Genomic DNA, 18,003 nt, shown 5'->3' with positions numbered 1-18,003 from the left:
TCACACTGACACTTAATAGTGGGTTGATTAAATCTAGCACAAAACTGACAACTAGAAACGTTGTGATCAGGGCCTGGGCAAGGAATACAGTAAGAATGAAAGTCCTTATGGGGTATTTGCTTTCCACAAGAAATACAATTATTTACTTTTTCTGACATTGGACTGGAGCAAGAACCCAACGGGGTACTTAGCTTTATTGAAGACTTCGGATCTGAAACTCGAATACGAAAATCTCAGGAGTCGGCCGACTGGCACTTGCAAACTGCTTCTGCTTCGGGCACCATGCGGCAAGAAAGACTAAAGAAAATGGCGTCGGCCGCCTTTTTTATACCCCTGAAGACCTGACGTCAGGGAAGGGGCGACAGCAGCCGACGCAGGACCCAGGACTTTGGAATTCAGACAGACTGAGGGCAACCTGCCAGCAGGATTACCCAACTGTAATGACTGCAACAGTGAAACACGAAGAACATCTCACTGAACAACGTACGAAAAAAAAAAAAGAACCCCATTGAGGTACTTATCTGAAAGACGTAGGCTTTGTATAACCAGCAAAATGAAGACGTTCAGACAGACATATGATATCAGTGTTTGGAGTGGAGGCAACAAGGTTCTGAGTTGGGAGCATACGTATGTCACATTTATGCCCTACGCTCATTCAGGAAGCATACATCTGACATACAACGCCTTCTAGGTAATAAAGGCTTTGGTATACTGGCTGGACATTGGGCTATCCTTGGCAGGAGATCCCAGAGGTGATGAATAGTGCAACAGTGATGTTGAAGGACATCATTTGAGTCACATATCTGTCCCTACAGCATACTCTATTTATCTCACAAGTGAAGTTGAAATCCTTAGATCTAGTGTTTCTATTGTTGTTTGCTTTGTGGATGTGCAAAAGATCCATTAGGGTGGGATCGGAGGATGCCTTGTAATAAGCCAGGAATAGATTGTACTTTATATCCTCCTGCAGGCTCCTGACAGGTAGAGCTTAGGAGGTCTTTGAGGTTTGGTAAGGTTTCTTTTAAGTGCCTCAGTATAAGAAGGTCTATATGTGTGATGAGTGGTACATGTGAGGGATGTACAGTGCATGTTCTTCACAACCTCATTTGTAAGAGATTTTTTGTCTCCAAGGAAGTTGTGTATTTACATCTCCTGCATACTGTGTTAGTTTATTTTAAGGATGAACTTGTCTGAGAACATGAGATAATTGCTACATTGTCTCAGGATGCCCATATCTACCAAGCTGGCTACAGAGACATTTGGAAACTGCGTATCCATGTTGTCTGGTCCTGTATTAGGGTGTGCTATTATGGTTTAAGGACTGAGTTTCAACAGGGGTCTGGTGGATGGAAAAGTATATAAATATCTTACACAACAGACTAACAATGAAAAAGGAAAGAGAGGGACTTTGGAAGTCAGATTGTGTGAGAGACAAACATTTAAAACCACAATAGGAGAAGGGTGGGAGAGTTGGATAAAAGTTAAAGCTCTAAGAAGCAGTTTTTCTGTTGTGGAGATGATCAGAAGCTAGATTTCATCATTTACTGTTTAGCAGAAGTGCTCCACACAAATCAAACCTTACTGGCCATATTAAATTCAGGCAGAAAGTTGCAGAGGCCAGTGGAGAAGAGCTTGGAGAAATACTGAACAACCACAGCATGTTAAGTTCTTTCCTTGGCATCAGTGGGAAAAAATGTCTTCCAATTAGCTAGACAAAATGTCCCCTAATGATTGGCACTGTACAGGAATTGAGGAAAGTAAACATTTCACAAGTTGGGCTAATAAAGGCTCAGAATTGGGGTCTCTTCAGTTTGGCATTTATTTCTTAGACGTACAGGCAAACATTCCATGTTAACTAAATTTGCTGATGACTGCAAACTAGACGTGGTTTTCATGCACTCACTGACATGCAAGTACACCAAGAAGGGGCAGCATTATCTAAACAAGTAGTGTAAGGACAACGGCCTCTAACTAAATGCCAAAAAATACAATATAGATTATGTCTGTAAAATAATCGATAGTCATACGTACTTACTAAGCTACTGATCTATGATGATCTTTAGAAGTCTAACTATACATTCCCATTAAGTTTTTAGCCATTACATTTTAAGTAAGAATAACCCAGAGATGCATAAAATATTTACATGTTGCCCCTAAAACTCATATACCTACACTTGAGAGTCTGGTACTCAACCACTACACAGGCCAAAGCAAAGGGTCGTAATCAACAGGATTTGAACCTGAGCGAGTAGACCACTGTGGATTTCCACTTCATTGTCTTAATCACTTGGCCATGACTACAACTATACCAACCATGAGATGATTTGAACCCATTACCTTGTTCAGTAATATTCCTGTAAACACAGCGTTAACTAAGTGAGCTATCTCAGGGTGAAAAAATTACTACGCCTGCAGTTCAAGGGACCATTAAGGACACTAGCCCAAATTTGGAGTTGCCCACATGAACTATCTGGTTAAGTGACTTGTTTAAGGTCACACAGTAGGTAAATGAGGGCTGAGATGATCAAACCCTGTACCACAGGACAGCTCACATCCTTATCCCTCTGCTCCAACAGCCAAATAGAAGGCATGTTACAATGGGATTTGAACTCAGATCACTCAATTCAGAGTCCAGAGAGCCAACTATTGCACAATGGAACCATATTCCATCATCATGCCACACAGATGACATACCGCTTAAGACTGATACTGTTGAGTGATTTAGGCAACATTTGAATGACACTCTAGTCTTTGATCATGTCTCAACCACACTTAGAAAATCCTATCTGGCTCAACTAAAAACCTAAAGCATTTCACAGAAAAAAAAATGGACGGACAAAGTGGCCCAAGCAGTACCTGTCTGATATTAAAACTGTATTTCTATTTTTCAGAAAATTAAGAATCTGGATGGCTACTCAGGTGTTTCTAGTAACCAAGAAACTGAATAATGAGTTAGTTTTATGCATAAAAGTTTTCTGAATGAACTGTATACCAAACTGCCAACTTGCCCTTGTTAAAACTGATACAGAAACTACCACCAAAAACCACAACAGATCAGAGGAGGGAAATACTCAGGTGGGCTTCAGAGTCCTCATTTTTCATCAGAAAAATATGGCTACACCACACAAAGAACTTCAAAACATTATTCATAATTTAAAGAAAGATGTCAGTAAAGGCATACGGTAGCCTAACACATTACTGGAAATGTCCACCAAATTTGATAAACAATTAATAGCATTCTCATACTACAAAATATTTGCTTAAAATCAATGTCAAATACAATATAAACAAGAGATTGTAATGGCGGAGAATGGTGGAACAGGGGAACAATGTAAAATGGGAAAGCTTTACCTCTGCTAGAAGAAGAAGGTAAAAGTCTGGTATCCAATACCAACGAGTTCTGCTACTGCAGTGAAATGGAGATCAATGTGACTACTAGACAGTTCTTACAGGTACCACTCTTTCATGCTACTAAGCAGCAAAACTACTTCAACACTACTGACTATACAAAAATGCAATAGCTCCTCAGCTAATTACAGATACCAGGTCATCTGCTTTGGAATTAGCAAACCACATCAGTTTGTTAAAAACATCCTTTGGCTCTTCTCACTGACATAATGCTTACAGTAGCTGGAAGTACATTATATCTACATACACATGCATGCACAAAACATAGCTAAGAAATCCCTGTTGTAAAGCATCAGTGCAGAAACAGAGTGAGAGCAGGACAGAGAAATGAAAAATGGACAATGTCCTTATTATACTATGCCATTACTTTAAAAATTCCTAACATTTATTTTTAAAATACTAACACTGCACAATATAAATGCCCCATGACAAATTCAAGGGTAACTTGCATTTTTCACTCAAAGTGAGTGCTCCAGTTAGTCCCACCATCTGTATCCCTGTGAGAAAATAACTCCCTGCACTATGAGTAAATTTATACACTCTCTGAAATGATGTATTGCTATATTTAAAAAAAATTCATTGACTCAGTTTATCTGACCTTTCCGATACTCTGATTTGCATTTAAGCCATCAAATATTCATTCAGTTAGTTCCTAACGTAATTACTACAAAATTGATTCACCCAGATTTCTCTTGAAGAGGAGTAAACCATTGTTGATTCAGATCTCTTGCATGGCCACTGTAACTGGAGGACATCCTGGAGATGTCCCTTTTACTAGGTAGATCTCACTTTTCCAGACAGGAAGTCAGTCCTTGTAGTCATAAAGCTATGGTCTTACCCATAACCAGAGAGCAAGGCAGGTGTTTAGGAGCTGTACTACTAAGGCCATTTGGTAAACAGGAGGGTGTGGTTCCTAATTTTCTCCACTGTGTGCTCAGCTACATGCCTATGATTGGTAAGGGGTGTTCAGGCTTCTGATGAAATGTCCATCTCATGTTGATATTGTCCTCACTGCCTGACCACTCTTGTAGGTACAGCACAGCAGTTCCTGGTCCCCAACAACTGTATCTTACTTGGCAAGCACCCCAGTGTGGTCCTCTTCTAGGAAAGACACGAGCAAGCAAAGCCTCTTCATGCCTCTTACTCCAAGGTCAACTCCTCTGGTGCACTGGCTGGGAGTCAGACCTAGGTCAAAGTGAAGGCTCTGTCTCTCTGCATCAAACAGCCAGCTTATTATTTACTGTTTATCAGTTCAACATGTAACAACTGTAAATGAATTTGCTTACCATCATCAGACTCTTTCATCTCCAATGCAACAACTCCAGAATCAGAATTTTCTTCTCCCCCTTCAAATGTATCAAGTTCCTTCTTTTTCTTCTTCTCCCTTGCCTTTCTCTTCTTACCTAAGGTAGAAAATATCATAATTTTAGTCAACAATGTAAAAGAATAAAGGTGGTCTTTTTTTATAACTCAAAGTTATGATGTAAGAGAGTAAAACAAGCTGTAGTCATTAATTTAAATTCCTGATCCTGTAATATTCCAGGCACAGAAAACTAACTGTTCCTTTAGTATTCCACTTGTGAAGACAAAGTACTTGAGGCAATCTCACTAGCACAAACATATACATCGTGGAGTGGGGGATTAAGTCACCGAGAAGCCTGCTCTGACCACAACTCTCAATCAACTAATTGAACAAGAGCAGACTGGCAACATCTGACCCTGTATTTACCTGGCCTGCAACCCTTAAAATACAAATGACTGACCAGGGAAGCAGTTAACCAGTGAAACTTTGAGAAGGCCACCAAAGTAATGGATGAGGACAAAATGGTAGGTGGCCAAGTTATATGACACAATCCCCCACTCAGGCATAGTTGACAAACTTAATAAGTTAGTGACAAACCTTTATGTCACCCAGGGAATAACCAATTGTCACAGACAGGACCCAGGAATTTAGAACTGGGGAGTCTATCTCTACAAGAAGCCAGTCAGAAGTGAAGTCCCTTTGAGATCGGTCCTGGGACTACTCTTTTTTGGCATTTACTTCTCTGAAGTCAAGGCCAATGTCAGTGGCCTCTGGCTGACTAAACTACAGATGACTGCAAATTAGGAACTGTCATTCAATTGCCCAACAGCAGAAATGTCTCCAGGAAGGGCTGACACAGACAAACTGGTACCAGAGCCATGGACTAAAGCAAAATGACAAGAAATGCATAATAGTATCCGTCGGGAAGTCATCCACCCCTGGTAACTATCATACTGACAACACACCCTTAAGAGTTAACCCTGTACTCAGGGACTTGGGGATACACATCGACAGTGATCTAGTCTTCGACTATCGCGTGCCTACAGTAGTGAGGAAATCATTCTATGTCGTGCAACTTATAAACAAAGGTATGGCATCTAGATCCAAGGAAGTCAATGTTCAACTTTATTTCGGAATTCGTCAGACTGATCACTGAGTACAATGCCCCCTTTGATATGTACCTAACTGGGTATGTCCAACAATTGGAATGTTCACAGAAGTTCCTCACTAAAGGAATACAGGGTGCAATGTGTCCTATGCAGTCCATGTCAAGGCTCTATCCCTGTACTCTGTCTCTTACAGGCTGCTAAGGGAAGATTTATGCATACAAGGCATTGTCAGGACCCACTCTGATGGACCTCCTGCATATCCGCAAAAAACAGTATCAGAATTACCCATTCAAAAGACTTAAACCTTGCCTGTGATATAAGCGGGACCTGTTGGACAAGAAAGGTATGTATCCCAGGGACTACCCCTTCTCTGGAACAGGCTCCCCACCCATGTGAAGAAGAGTTCTTCCCTAACCCAATTCAACTGCAACTTGGACAACTAGATAGAGAACAGGACATTTACCCCTGGTTTGGCACCTGTGTCTCTAATGGACTGAGGCAGCTTGTAAATGATTCATCTCCCAGGCCCCTGCTTGTAAATGTTTCACCTCCCAGACCCCTGCTTACACTTGTCATGGGTGCCAGAATTTGTCAGAAATATGGGATGCATGGCTAGGCTTAAAAAGGCCCTTGTGGTTATTGGGTTAGTAAACACCTATGAAGCTATGACTATGTGAGTATGTACTCCTGTGGGAAAATAAGGTTTTGATAAATCCGAATAAATTCTGTAATCTGAGAGAGAAGAATTAACTAGAAGGCCACAGTTGTTGTGTATGCTTACAGCTGTTTACTCCATTCAGCCAGAAATACTGTACCTTAAATGAGAAAGACAAGAGTGTATATTTCAGAATAAAATAAACTGAACCTAAGTGGCTGGAAGACTTCACAACTACTGAAGAGAATTCAACATTTGCAACTACATTTTAGGTTTCCTTTTTATTTGAGTAAAAGCAACTCTTACACTAAGTTCTAAACATGAAGAAAGACTGTGCTATAATAACTAAACTGAAAGGGAGTGTCATATGTTTTATTTACAGATATTTCCTAAATCAGATGTCCTGGTAAGGGCTGGATGAAAGCTGAGCCAGGTTAACCTTTCCTTTACCATAAACAATCTGCAGCACATCCCATGAGCTCCTTGCCCGCTGCCCAATATAATACCTACAGTGTTGTCCTGGGTCTGCTTCAGGCACCTTGTCCAGTGGACTGTACCTCATATCTCCAATAACAGCAGCAAAAAGGGCACTTTCCCAGGTGCACAAAAGTACAGTTTTGTACCTACCATAAATGTAGATATTCGAGTGTATACCCTTGCTGCAGTCATCACACTTGGGGTTATCCTGCCGTCAGGCGGTCCCACAGTCGGCCTGAATTCCAAAGTCTTGGTCTGGCGTCGGTTGCTGTCGCTTCTTCCTGAAAATAAAACAAAACCCTTAGGCACAAGCAAATGCACCACAGAGGTAGTATAGGATAGAGTGGTAGAGATAAGTTCAGCTAGTTCAGAGGGGATGGAGGGAGGGTAACCTGGACTGCAGCAGGGTATACACTTGAACATCTACATTTATGGTAGGTACAAAACTGTGCTATGTTCATCGTGTTACCCTGCTGCAGTCATCACACTTGGGTAGAATCCCAAAGCTAAGGATGGGTGGTGGAGTCAAACAGGGTTAGAGGAGGCTAGAAGGCCCTGCAAAACTGCAGTGGCGAAGCCAGCTCTAGTCTTAGAGTAAAGTGGTAAGTGGTAATGTTTGGTGAAGGTGTGTACTGAACTCCCAAGTTGCAGCTTCCAGAATATCCTTGGTTGGCACCCACCTGAGGTAGGCTGTAGATGTAGCTGCTGCCCTGGTAGAGTGGGGCCTTATGCTAGCAGGAACTGGTTTTCCATGGTGGGTGTAGCAAAAATGTATGCAATGTCCTATCCATTTGGAAATGGTCTGTTTTGAGATAGCCTTTCCTTGTGATGCTGTAGCATAAGATACAAAAAGCTGGTCAGATTTTCTGAAAACCTTAGTTTTATCCAAGTAGTAACGTAGCTGCCTATGAACGTCCAAGGAATGTAGGAGTCTTTCTCCTTTCTTCTGTGGATTTGGAAAGAAGGTGGGTAAATGGATGGTTTGATTTAGAACCACACTGGATACCACCTTAGGCATAAAGGAGGGGTTCGTTCGTAGAGAAACTCTGTCTTGATGAAAAATGAGGAAAGGCTCTACTGCCATTAGTGCCTGAAGCTCTGAAACTCTTCTCGCTGAAGTAATTGCTAGCAGCTGGGCAGTCTTCCACGATATAAACTTTAAGTCAGCTGAGAAAGCTGGCTCAAAAGGAGGCAGCGTAAGTTTTTCCAGAACAAAGTTGAGGTCCCAAGTAAGTGCTGGTGCTCTTCTGGGAGGCCTAATGTTTTTGGTCCCTCTGAGAAACTGCCTTAGGAGTGGATTTGAAAATAAGAGAGGATCCGTATTGTAGTGAGCTGAAATGGCTGAGGCGTGGATTTTAATAGATGAGAAAGAAAGCCCTTTGTGTAGCATCTCAGTTAAATATTGCAAAATCTGAGGTATGTCAGGCTGAATGGTATTTTGGCCTTTAGCTTGGTTCCAGGCGCAAAACCTTTTCCATTTGTCTGAGTAGGCTTTCCTGGTGCTGGGCCTCCTGGCCTCCAGAATAACATCCATAGCAGCTTGTGAGAGAGGAGCTGGCTGGTTGCTTAGGTGATTTGCCATGCAGCCAAGTTTAAGGTTTTGAGTTGGCTGTGTAGCATCTGATTGTCTTGCTGTGTGAGTAGATGGGTAATTTGTGGTAGAATCCATGGTGGGCCCTGGGCCATATTCCTTAATAGTGGGTACCAGTGCTGGCGTGGCCAGTCTGGGGCAATGAGTATCATTCGGGGTCTCTCCATCCTGACTTTCAGCAGCACCTTTGTGAGAAGGGGTAATGGAGGAAAGGCATATACTGTCAGCATTTTCCAACTGAATGAGAGTGCGTCCACTTTCCAAGCTTGATGGTGAAAAGTCCTTGTGCAAAATTTTGTTAGTTGATAGTTTTGGGGGCTGGCAAATAGGTCTATGTCTGGGAGCCCCCATTTTTGAGTTATCATTGCAAATACTTGTGGATCCATTTTCCACTCGTGGGGATCCATGATGTTTCTGCTTAGGTCGTCTGCCAATGTGTTCTTTTTTCCTGGCAGGAATTGAGCTTGTAATTGAACTTGGTAAGCCAGTGCTGTGTTCCACAAGGTCATCGCTTGCCTGCATAGAGGGTAGGAGTGAGTACCCCCTTGCTTGTTTATGTACCACATTACTGTGGTGTTGTCTGTTCTTATGATAAGCTGTCCTGGATGTAAAAGGTCCTTGAAGGCTGTCAGAGCATTTTGTACAGCTAGCATTTCTTTTTGATTGATGTGCAGATTCCTTTGATCTGCAGTCCATATGCCTTGAATGCACCGTCCTGCCATGTGTGCCCCCCAGGCATAGTTCGCTGTATCTGTTGTCATAGTTTGCCTGGCTGGGGGTAAGGTGAAAGGCTGACCCTTGTTGAGGTGACATGCCTGTGACCACCATAGGAACTCCTGTTGAAGGCAGGGAATGAGAGGTATCATTGTTTCCAAGCTGTGGCTGTGTTGAGTCTATACGCTTTTTAGGTAACAGTATAATTTCCTCATATGCAGTTTTGCAAATGGTATTAGTAGTATGCAAGATGCATGAAGCCCAAGGCCTGCAGAATTTTTCTTACAGGGAGTTGGGTCTTTGTTGCCATTGCTCTGAAGTATTGAGTTAATTGTAGTTGTTTGTCTGGCGTCAGATAAGCCATCTGGGCTGTTGTATTCAAGCTGGCACCCAGGAATGTCATATTTTGTGAGGGCACTAGTTTTGATTTCTTTTTGTTTACTGTGTACACTAGGCAACTTAGAAGATGTTTTACAAAAGCCAGGTGTTGTAAGAGAATGTCCTTGCTTTCTGCTTGGATGAGGCAGTTGTCGAGGTATGGGTATATTTGAATTCCTCTTTGTCTGCAGTATGCAATTACTGGTGCCAGGCATTTTGTAAAGACCCTGGGCGCAGTAGATAAGCCAAAGGGCAATGCAGAGAAATGGTAATGGGTTGAACCTGCAATGAAACGGAGGTATCTTCTGCAATTTTGTCTGACAGGGACACGCAGGTATGCCTCCTTGAGGTCCAACGTTACTAGCCAAGCTTTCTTGCCCAACATGGGAAGAAGCTGCTGTAGTGTTAGCATCATGAATTTGGGTACTTGCAAGAAGGTGTTATTGAAAGGTCCAGAATGGGTCTCCAAGCATGGTCCTTTCTGGGGACTAGAAAGAGCCTTGAGTAAAATCCTTGGCCTTGCTCCTGTGTAGGTACCAGCTGAATAGCTCTCATGTCCATGAGAGCTGTAATTTGTTTTTGTGCCTCTGCCCATTGATTTTGTGGCAGGTTTGGCATTCCTTTTATCCTTGGCAAGGTGTGGAAATGGAATATGTATCCTTGTGAGATAATGTGTAGGACCCATTTGTCCTTTGTGACGATGCGCCAGCTGTCTGCGAAAAGTGCTAATTTTCCTCCCAAGGGAGCTGCCAAGAGAGTTTTGCTTGGCAGTTTGAGGTATAAGTCATTGTGCTTGCCTTCTAGTAGTTTGTGGCCTGTCTTCTCCTCCCTTCTGTGTTTCAGTGCCCCATTGGTGGGGTTTGTAAGGGATTTGTGCTTGTCCTCTGCCCCTTGGGCGCCTGTATTTACCCCTCTGTGGTCTGTCAGAAGCTGGAAAGGACCAATTTTTTGTTGGCCAATTTCTGCTGAAGCGTGGGGGCTGTACTTGTAAGAAATTTTTGACCGTCTGCATAGATTTTGCCTTATCCTCCATTTTCTTTAAAACCTCCTCTGCTTTAACCCCAAATAAGACATCCTGCTGTAAGGGTGCATCTAGTAACTTTGCTTTAACATGATCAGGCAGAGATTGTTCCTTTAACCAAGCATGCCTACGTATAACAGACGCAGTAACAGCTGCTCTAGAGGAAGCTTCCAAGGCATCAAAACCACATTGTAAAGTATGTTTTCCCACCTGTTCAGCTGCATGCAACAGATCCTGCATTTCCTTGAATTCAGACTGTTGAGGGTGCGTGCCCATCTTTTGTTTTATTTGAGACATTAGGAATTGCTGGTATTTAAGCATGTGAAATTGACAATTTAGTGCTTTCATAGCTAGAGTAGCTGAGGTGTAAACCTTCTTCCCCCACCTATCTAGTGCTCTAGAGACCCTTTCAGAGGGTACAGGATTTTTAGCCATAGAAGCCTTAGCCCCCTTGGGACCCTGGGAGATTGTCTCTGGATCAGCAACAAGACTTTTGAATAGGAATTTGTGCGAGTCAGGCACTCTATAGTATATATCTGGTTTGGCTGGAGCAGGAGGCAGAGAATCTGGATTTAGACTAGATTCTAAGAAAACATCATCCACAATGTCCAAAACTGGGGGGATAGCAAGGGGTCTGTGCTGGGGGAGTAAAAGAAACTCTCGGAGCCTTTTCTTTGAGTCGGTGTAGTCCTGACCTTCCCAGTGGAAATGTTCCCTCATGGTATGGAAGGTTTCCCCAAAGGAATAATCTTCAGGGGGAGAAGCTGAGGGAATGGAGTCTTCAGCATCAGAATCTTCATAAGGTGGAAAGGAGTAATCCTGTTCCTCAGAGGAGCCTGAGGAAACAGACACTTGATCAGAGGAGGCGTAATCCTCCTCTTGTCTAGGCCTTTTATCGGGGGGGGGGGGGGTTTGGGAACCCCTGATCAAAGAAATTAAATCTTTAGCCATTTTAAGCATCTGTTTCTTAGGCATAGGGGCCTTGACCTGGAGACTGAAGAGTAGTCTTTGTTTTAGAGGAGTCTTAATCTTAGCATAAGATTTTATGGTGAGAGTAGTTGGTCTGAAGACACCTTCAGAAACCGAAGGTGTTTCCACAGCACCGGCTTCTCCTACTGCAATGTCGTCGGTAGGGCCTAAAGAAAATGGCTGCGTCGGCCTAGAACTCTCTGTTGGAGAGGCCGAAGCGGTCTGGGGATCCAATTCAGCGGTAGCCAGGGGCTGCATAGGCGCCTCACTGAAAACCGGAGAACCGGCGACTGGCCCAGCCGAGTCCTCGGAGTCTGGCTTGGATCTCGGCTGCCTTTCTTTATCTTTGCGTTTTTTATGCACGCCGGTAGTCGTTTGCTCCGACGGCATAGTGTAATTAAATTTCCTACCGAAGTAGTGTCGTGCGAAATCAAAGCGTTGCTTAATAGTTCGCTTATTGAACCTAGCACAAAATAAGAAGTTATGTACCTGCCATAACGTTCCATGTTAGTTGTCTTCTCTCGCCTTCTTTCTTGCTTGATGGGTTCGGAGCCGATCCTCGGCTCTGACTCGGCACTTGCTAAGCTCGAGAGTCACTTTTACCAGCTCGAGGCAGCCCCATATCCTATGATGCAAGGCGGTAAGTACCCAGATCTCGTTTGATGACAAAGGGCAATAGCACCAAGCATAAATACTTCCCAAAGGAAGAAAGAAAGCCTACAGGATGAAAGAAGGACCAGTTCTGAATGGTCTTCAGCATAACAATCTCTTGTAGAAAGGTCTGTCCAGGCCTGGGGGAAGGAGGGAGGTGAAGAAAGAAGGCGAGAGAAGACAACTAACATGGAACGTTATGGTAGGTACATAACTTCTTAATGTTAAGTTGTCAATCTCGCCTTCATTCTTGCTTGATGGGACCGCTTCCCTAGCACCTCTATCCTGGGTGGCTCAACGGAACAGACTCTTGGACTGTAGAGCCAAAACTGGCTCTGTCCCTGGAGGCCAAGTCCAATTTGTAATGGGAAACAAAAGTATGAGAAGTGGCCCAAGTGGCCGCTGCACAAATAGTGTCTAAAGGAAGTCTAGCTTGAAAGGCTGTAGAAGTAGCTAAGCTCCTAGTTGAATGTGCTTTAGGTTTTGAGCACAGCTGTTTTCCCCTGAGCAGATAAATTTCAGAGATGACAGAAGAAAGCCATCTAGATAAAGTCACTTTAGAGACAGGAAGGCCTTTCCTGTTATCCGCATAGGAAACAAAGAGTTGATCGGACTTCCTAAACTGTTTAGTTCTGTCCAAATAATATCTGAGTTGGCGGTGGACATCAAGATAATGTAATTTTTGTTCCGATCTGTTTGAATAGTTTGGAAAAATACAGGAGATCAATGGATTGATTCAAATTAGCCTTTGAGGCGACCTTAGGCAAAAAGGTCGGATTAGTTCTCAATGATACTCTGTCCTTGTAAAAGACCAAATAGGGGGGTCGAACCGAAAGAGCATGAAGTTCAGACACCCTCCTGGCCGATGTAATAACTACTAGGAATAATGTCTTCCAAGAAAGAAATTTTAGGGAGCAAGAAACAGCTGGCTCGAAGGGGAAGAATCAAGGATGTCAGCACTAAATTTAGATCCCATTGAGGAGGAGGATTCCTGATTGGAGGCTTTAGCAGGAAAATTCCTTTCAAGAAGGCTTTACAAAGCCTATGGGACATGATATTGTGATCTGCGATCCCGACATGAAAGTTCGAGATAGCAGCCAGTTGAACTCTAACTGTGGAAGAAGAGGAGCCTGCATGAAAAATCTCCGCTAAGAAGTCCAAAACTGCCTGAACTGGGGCAGTGAAGGGATCAATATTCTTGGCTTTAGCCCAATAAGAGAAATGTTTCCATTTGCTTGTATAAATCCTCCTGGTAGAGGATTTTAATGAAGCTACTAGGATGTCTCTAACAGGGTTAGAGATCATAGGAAGCCTGGCTAAGGAAGGAAGTGGAGCAACCATGCTGTGAGGTTGAGAGAGGGGATAGACCGGTGCAGCTGACCGGATTGGTGAATCAGAAGATCTGGCACTGGGTCCAGATGCCACGGCTGCACCAAAAGGTGACGATGGAGGAACGGAAACCAAATTTGTCGAGGCCAATAAGGAGCAATGAGAATCATTTTGGCTCTCAAAATGGTAGCTTTCTGGATAACCTGAGGGATTAGAGGAAAAGGAGGAAAAGCATAAAGAAGTCCCTGGGGCCAATCCTGGGTCAGAGCGTCTCTGGGGGGATGGCCTGACAGAGGGAAGAGAGAGAAGAAGTCTGGGCATTTGCTGTTTTGGGGAGTAGCAAAAAGATCGCAACATGGGCGACCCCATTCCAGAAAAATCTCCTCCAGTATAGATTGCTTGAGAGACCACTCGTGAGGCATGAGAATAGCTCTGCTCAATCTGTCCACTAAAATGTTGGTTTTCCCAGGGATGTGCATTGCTACCAGAAACCGATGAGAGGAGATCACCCATTGCCACAGTCTGAGCGCTTCTCGACACAAGGGGTAGGACTTGGTTCCACCCTGTTTGTTGATATACCAAACTACAGACATGTTGTCTGTGTGGACTGCAATTGTCCCTACAGGAAGAGAGTCGTTGAGGGCTTGCAACGTTAAAAGCACTGCTCTCATCTCTAGGACATTTATGTGCAGGTGGTACTCGAACGGTTGCCACGTCCCATGAACCATCCTGTCCTGATAATGCCCCCCCCACCCGATCAGGGAGGCATCCGTGGTGACAGTGGCTACCGGGGATGGGGGTACAAAGTGTCTGCCTTGGTGAATCTGGGGAGAAATGATCCACCAAGCAAGAGGATTTTTGCAAATCTGTGTCACCAGAATGTGGTGACGCATTGGAAGTTGTTGGTAAGACCACTGAGTGAACAACATCCACTGAAGAAGGCGCATGTAGAAGCGAGCCAGGGGAAGAAGAGTAATGGCCGCAGCCATGAGACCTAATACTTTTAGAACCATTCTGGCCTGTACCTTCTTGTTGGCTAGAATGATCCTGACATGACTTTGAATGTCTGAAACTCTTTGGTCTGTAAGGGTAGCTGACATCCGAACAGTGTTTAAGTTTGCGCCTATGAAAGTAATAAACTGGCAGGGCAATAAGGATGACTTTTCGAAGTTGATCGAGATGCCCAAATGAGAACAAAGATTTATTGTGTAATCCCTGGCTTGAACAAGCTGATGCCTGGTGGTGGCTGACAGGAGCCAGTCATCGAGATACGGAAACACCTGGAATCCTTGACGTCTCAGGTGAGCCGTGACCACTGCCATGCATTTGGTGAACACCCTGGGGCTGTGGTGAGACCAAAGGGCAGGGCTCTGAACTGGAAATGACTGGACCCCAGCCAAAAGCGGAGAAATCTCCTGGAGCGCCTGTGAATTTTATGTGATACGCATCCTGAAGATCTATTGAGCACATCCAGTTGTCCTTCTGCAAGAAGGGTAGAATCGACTGAAGAGTGACCATTCGAATCTTGTCTTCCTCACAGACTTGTTGAGTCTGCTGAGATCCAATATTGGTCTCCAGTCTCCCGTCTTTTGGGGACCAAAAGAACCTTGAGTAGATTCCGGCTCTGAATGGTCTGTTGTAACTGGCTGAATGGCTCTTTTGCAGTAGTTTTGAGACTTCCAACTCTGCAATTTCCCTTAGACCGGGTGGTACGCCTGGGAGGGAATTTGAGGGATAGAAAGGACTTTCCTCGAAAGGAATTATGTAACCCTCGGATATGATCGACTGTACCCATCTGTCTTGAGTGAGAGAACGCCAGGCTTCTGGGTACAGTGATAGTCTTCCCGACTGCCTCCAAGGAGGGACAGCCGGGCAACATCTCAGGGATGCTGAAAGGGCTTGTCAGAGAGAGACTCTCTGTTTCCCTGGTTTTGTGGACCCCTCTGCCTCTAGAGCTGCCTGTTGTTGTTACCCCTCTGCCTCTAGGGGTAAACTGACCATGTGAATGGGCGTGACTCCTTGGGATTTGGAACCACATTTTGCCACCCTTCTGTCCTTTGGGATAAGGTCTAGAAGGGGTGGAAAACGGACTCCTACGGCAGAAAGAGTTTTGCCGTCCTGCTCACACCTGGTCAACGTTTCTTCACTTGAGGGCCAAACAAAGCTGACCCATCAAAGGGAGAGTTTGTGAAGGACGCCTTAAAGGGATCTGCAAAATTACATAGTCGCATCCAGGCTTGGCGCCTAAGAGCCACACCTGTACCTGCCTCTACTGCTCCATCAGCAGCATATGATATAAGCCGCATGGAGGAGTTTGCAATGGAGTTAAGGGTTCCTAGCTGCGAAGCAATTTTTCCTGAGCCCCCGCAGCTGTAGGATCCTGCACAACTTCACCTAGCTCCTTAAGGATATCCCTTTGAAGTCTGGTGAAGTGACAAAGATAGTTCAGCTTAACGATAGCAAAGGTCGCTGAAGAAAACATCCGCTTACCATATCTATCCATGGTCCTAGAGTCCTTATTAGGAGGATGGACAGGTACGGAAGGATCTGCAAGTTCCTTCTTGGTGGCAGCCGCCACCACCATGGCATCAGCGGGGACACCTTTTGTAAGGAATTGCTTGTCCGACGGGGCAGTAATAAATTTAGAAGGCCTCCTAGGGACAGAAGGCCTCCTAGGGACAGGCTCTACAGAGTCAGGAGCAGTCCACGCCTTTCGAGCAATAACCTGCATAAGGGGGTCGAAAGGCGGAGACACCCAGGAGGGGGAGGGCCGAGATCCAAACGCCTCCAGGTATACTGACTCATCCTCAGAGGGATTGTTGGTGGGCCAGTTTCCCCTCTGTCTAAGGAGTTCTAGGATGTCTGAGAAGGAGACATCCTCAGAGGGGGATCTTGGGGATCCCTCTGACTCATCTAAGTCAGTATCCAAGTGATAGACTCGGGGAGTCTACATGTTTCCTCTTACAAGTCCTCTTCATGAGGAGGATCACCCGACAAATCAGGAGAATCCTCAGAAGAGGGGATATTCCCAGTGGGGAAACCTGAGGCGGAGGATCTCTGGGTCCCGGGAGCAAGAGAAGTGGCAGAGATGTCAACAGGCACTATAGAGGGAGGAGCTAAGGGAACAGAGTGCTGGCTGAGTCCAGAGGCCAGCACACTCTTCATCACCTCAAGGCTCCTCCCAGGGAGGTCCGAGAGAACCAGCTCAAGAGCTAGGAACCCAGGACCCACCAAATGGAAGGCTCCGAGGCAGATCTCGGAGGCGAGCTGACCAAGGCCGAGGCTCCAAGGGAAGAGCGGGTCGGACAAGGGTCCGATGCCACTCACCCCTCGGAGGAGACCAGGGAAGCCCGCCACGAATCCCTCTAAGGAAGGTCTTGAAGAGGAGATAAGAGTAGAGGCTGAAGGAGCAGAAGGGGGTATCTGTCCCTCAGCCATAGCAGAAACTATTCCCGAAGACTCCAACTCCAAACTCTGAGGTAGAGTCAAGGAGGAACTGCAATGGGGTGTGGACTAATAGTCATCTGCTGAGACGGACTATGTAGCATTTGGGCCAGTGCCTGTGACTTTAGTAGTCTACTGACCACTCTCTCCAAATCATGGTCAGAAAGCCTGGATGACCTTGAAGATCGGCTCGATGGCTCCGCCCGAGAGGAGAGGCGCCGAGCCGAAGTATCGGCTCCAAGGAAGGGACCTAGACCTCTTCCTCGAAGGAACCATCGGAGCCAATGAAACTACTGAAACTGTCGGAGCCGACAACTTATCGGCACCGACAGGTAGCTTCAATGTATCGGCTCCAGCCGGAGCCGATATGGCCATAAATGTAAGGGTGTCTGAGCCGATCGAGGCCGACACCGATGCCTGGGCCACATGGTGGTCGGAACCGATCGGAGCCAACACCGGGTGGTCGAACCAGAGTCGGCACCAATAGCAATCGGTCCCGACGGTTTAGGTAACCCAGAATCGGCTCCAGCCGGAGCCGATCCCGACTCTGAATGAGCCGGAGCAGAGGCCACAGGCTTGGACACAGAAGCCTGGGCCTTGGAAGACTTAGAAGTCTTAGTTGGGGCCGACTTAGCCGGAGAGCCCTCCGGCTTAAGAAGGCCCCTCAAAATCAATTTATTTTTCTTTCCTGCAGGACTCTCTGGCTAAAAGAATGACATATAGCACAGGAGTCCTGCAGGTGAAGAGGCCCCAGACAGTACAGGCAAGAAGTGTGACCGTCTGTCAGAGACATCTTCTGACAGCACGAGTCACACTTCTTAAAGCCTGAGACCCTTCTTTAGACATGGTGTAAAACACACACACACACCAGTCCAAGAAATTAAATTAAATATATCAAAAGGTATCACTAACAGACACACACACACCCTAACAGGGGGGGATGGGATGGGTTTT

General features: G+C 45.1%; 2 protein-coding genes across 2 annotated transcripts in view; both read right to left on the bottom strand.

The window, feature by feature from the left end:
* Positions 1 to 4,807, bottom strand: part of LOC122794162 (PR domain zinc finger protein 2-like) — a 472,904-nt gene extending 468,097 nt beyond the window's left edge. Inside the window, exon 1 of the mRNA XM_044062361.1 lies at positions 4,695 to 4,807. Coding sequence (XP_043918296.1) covers positions 4,695 to 4,713 — 19 coding nt within the window. The 5' untranslated portion in view covers positions 4,714 to 4,807. The remainder of the gene's footprint in view (positions 1 to 4,694) is intronic.
* LOC122794868 (PR domain zinc finger protein 2-like) overlaps positions 4,713 to 18,003 on the bottom strand; it is a 993,012-nt gene continuing 979,721 nt past the window's right edge. The window contains exon 5 of the mRNA XM_044063467.1: positions 4,713 to 4,811. The gene's annotated coding sequence lies outside the window, so the exon portion shown is untranslated. The remainder of the gene's footprint in view (positions 4,812 to 18,003) is intronic.

The sequence above is a fragment of the Protopterus annectens genome, chromosome 2.part1 (genome assembly GCF_019279795.1).
Source record: "Protopterus annectens isolate FY-2018-M chromosome 2.part1, PAN1.0, whole genome shotgun sequence".
Taxonomy (NCBI): Eukaryota; Metazoa; Chordata; order Ceratodontiformes; family Protopteridae; genus Protopterus; species Protopterus annectens.
This window is presented reverse-complemented; position numbering and strand designations above follow the sequence as displayed.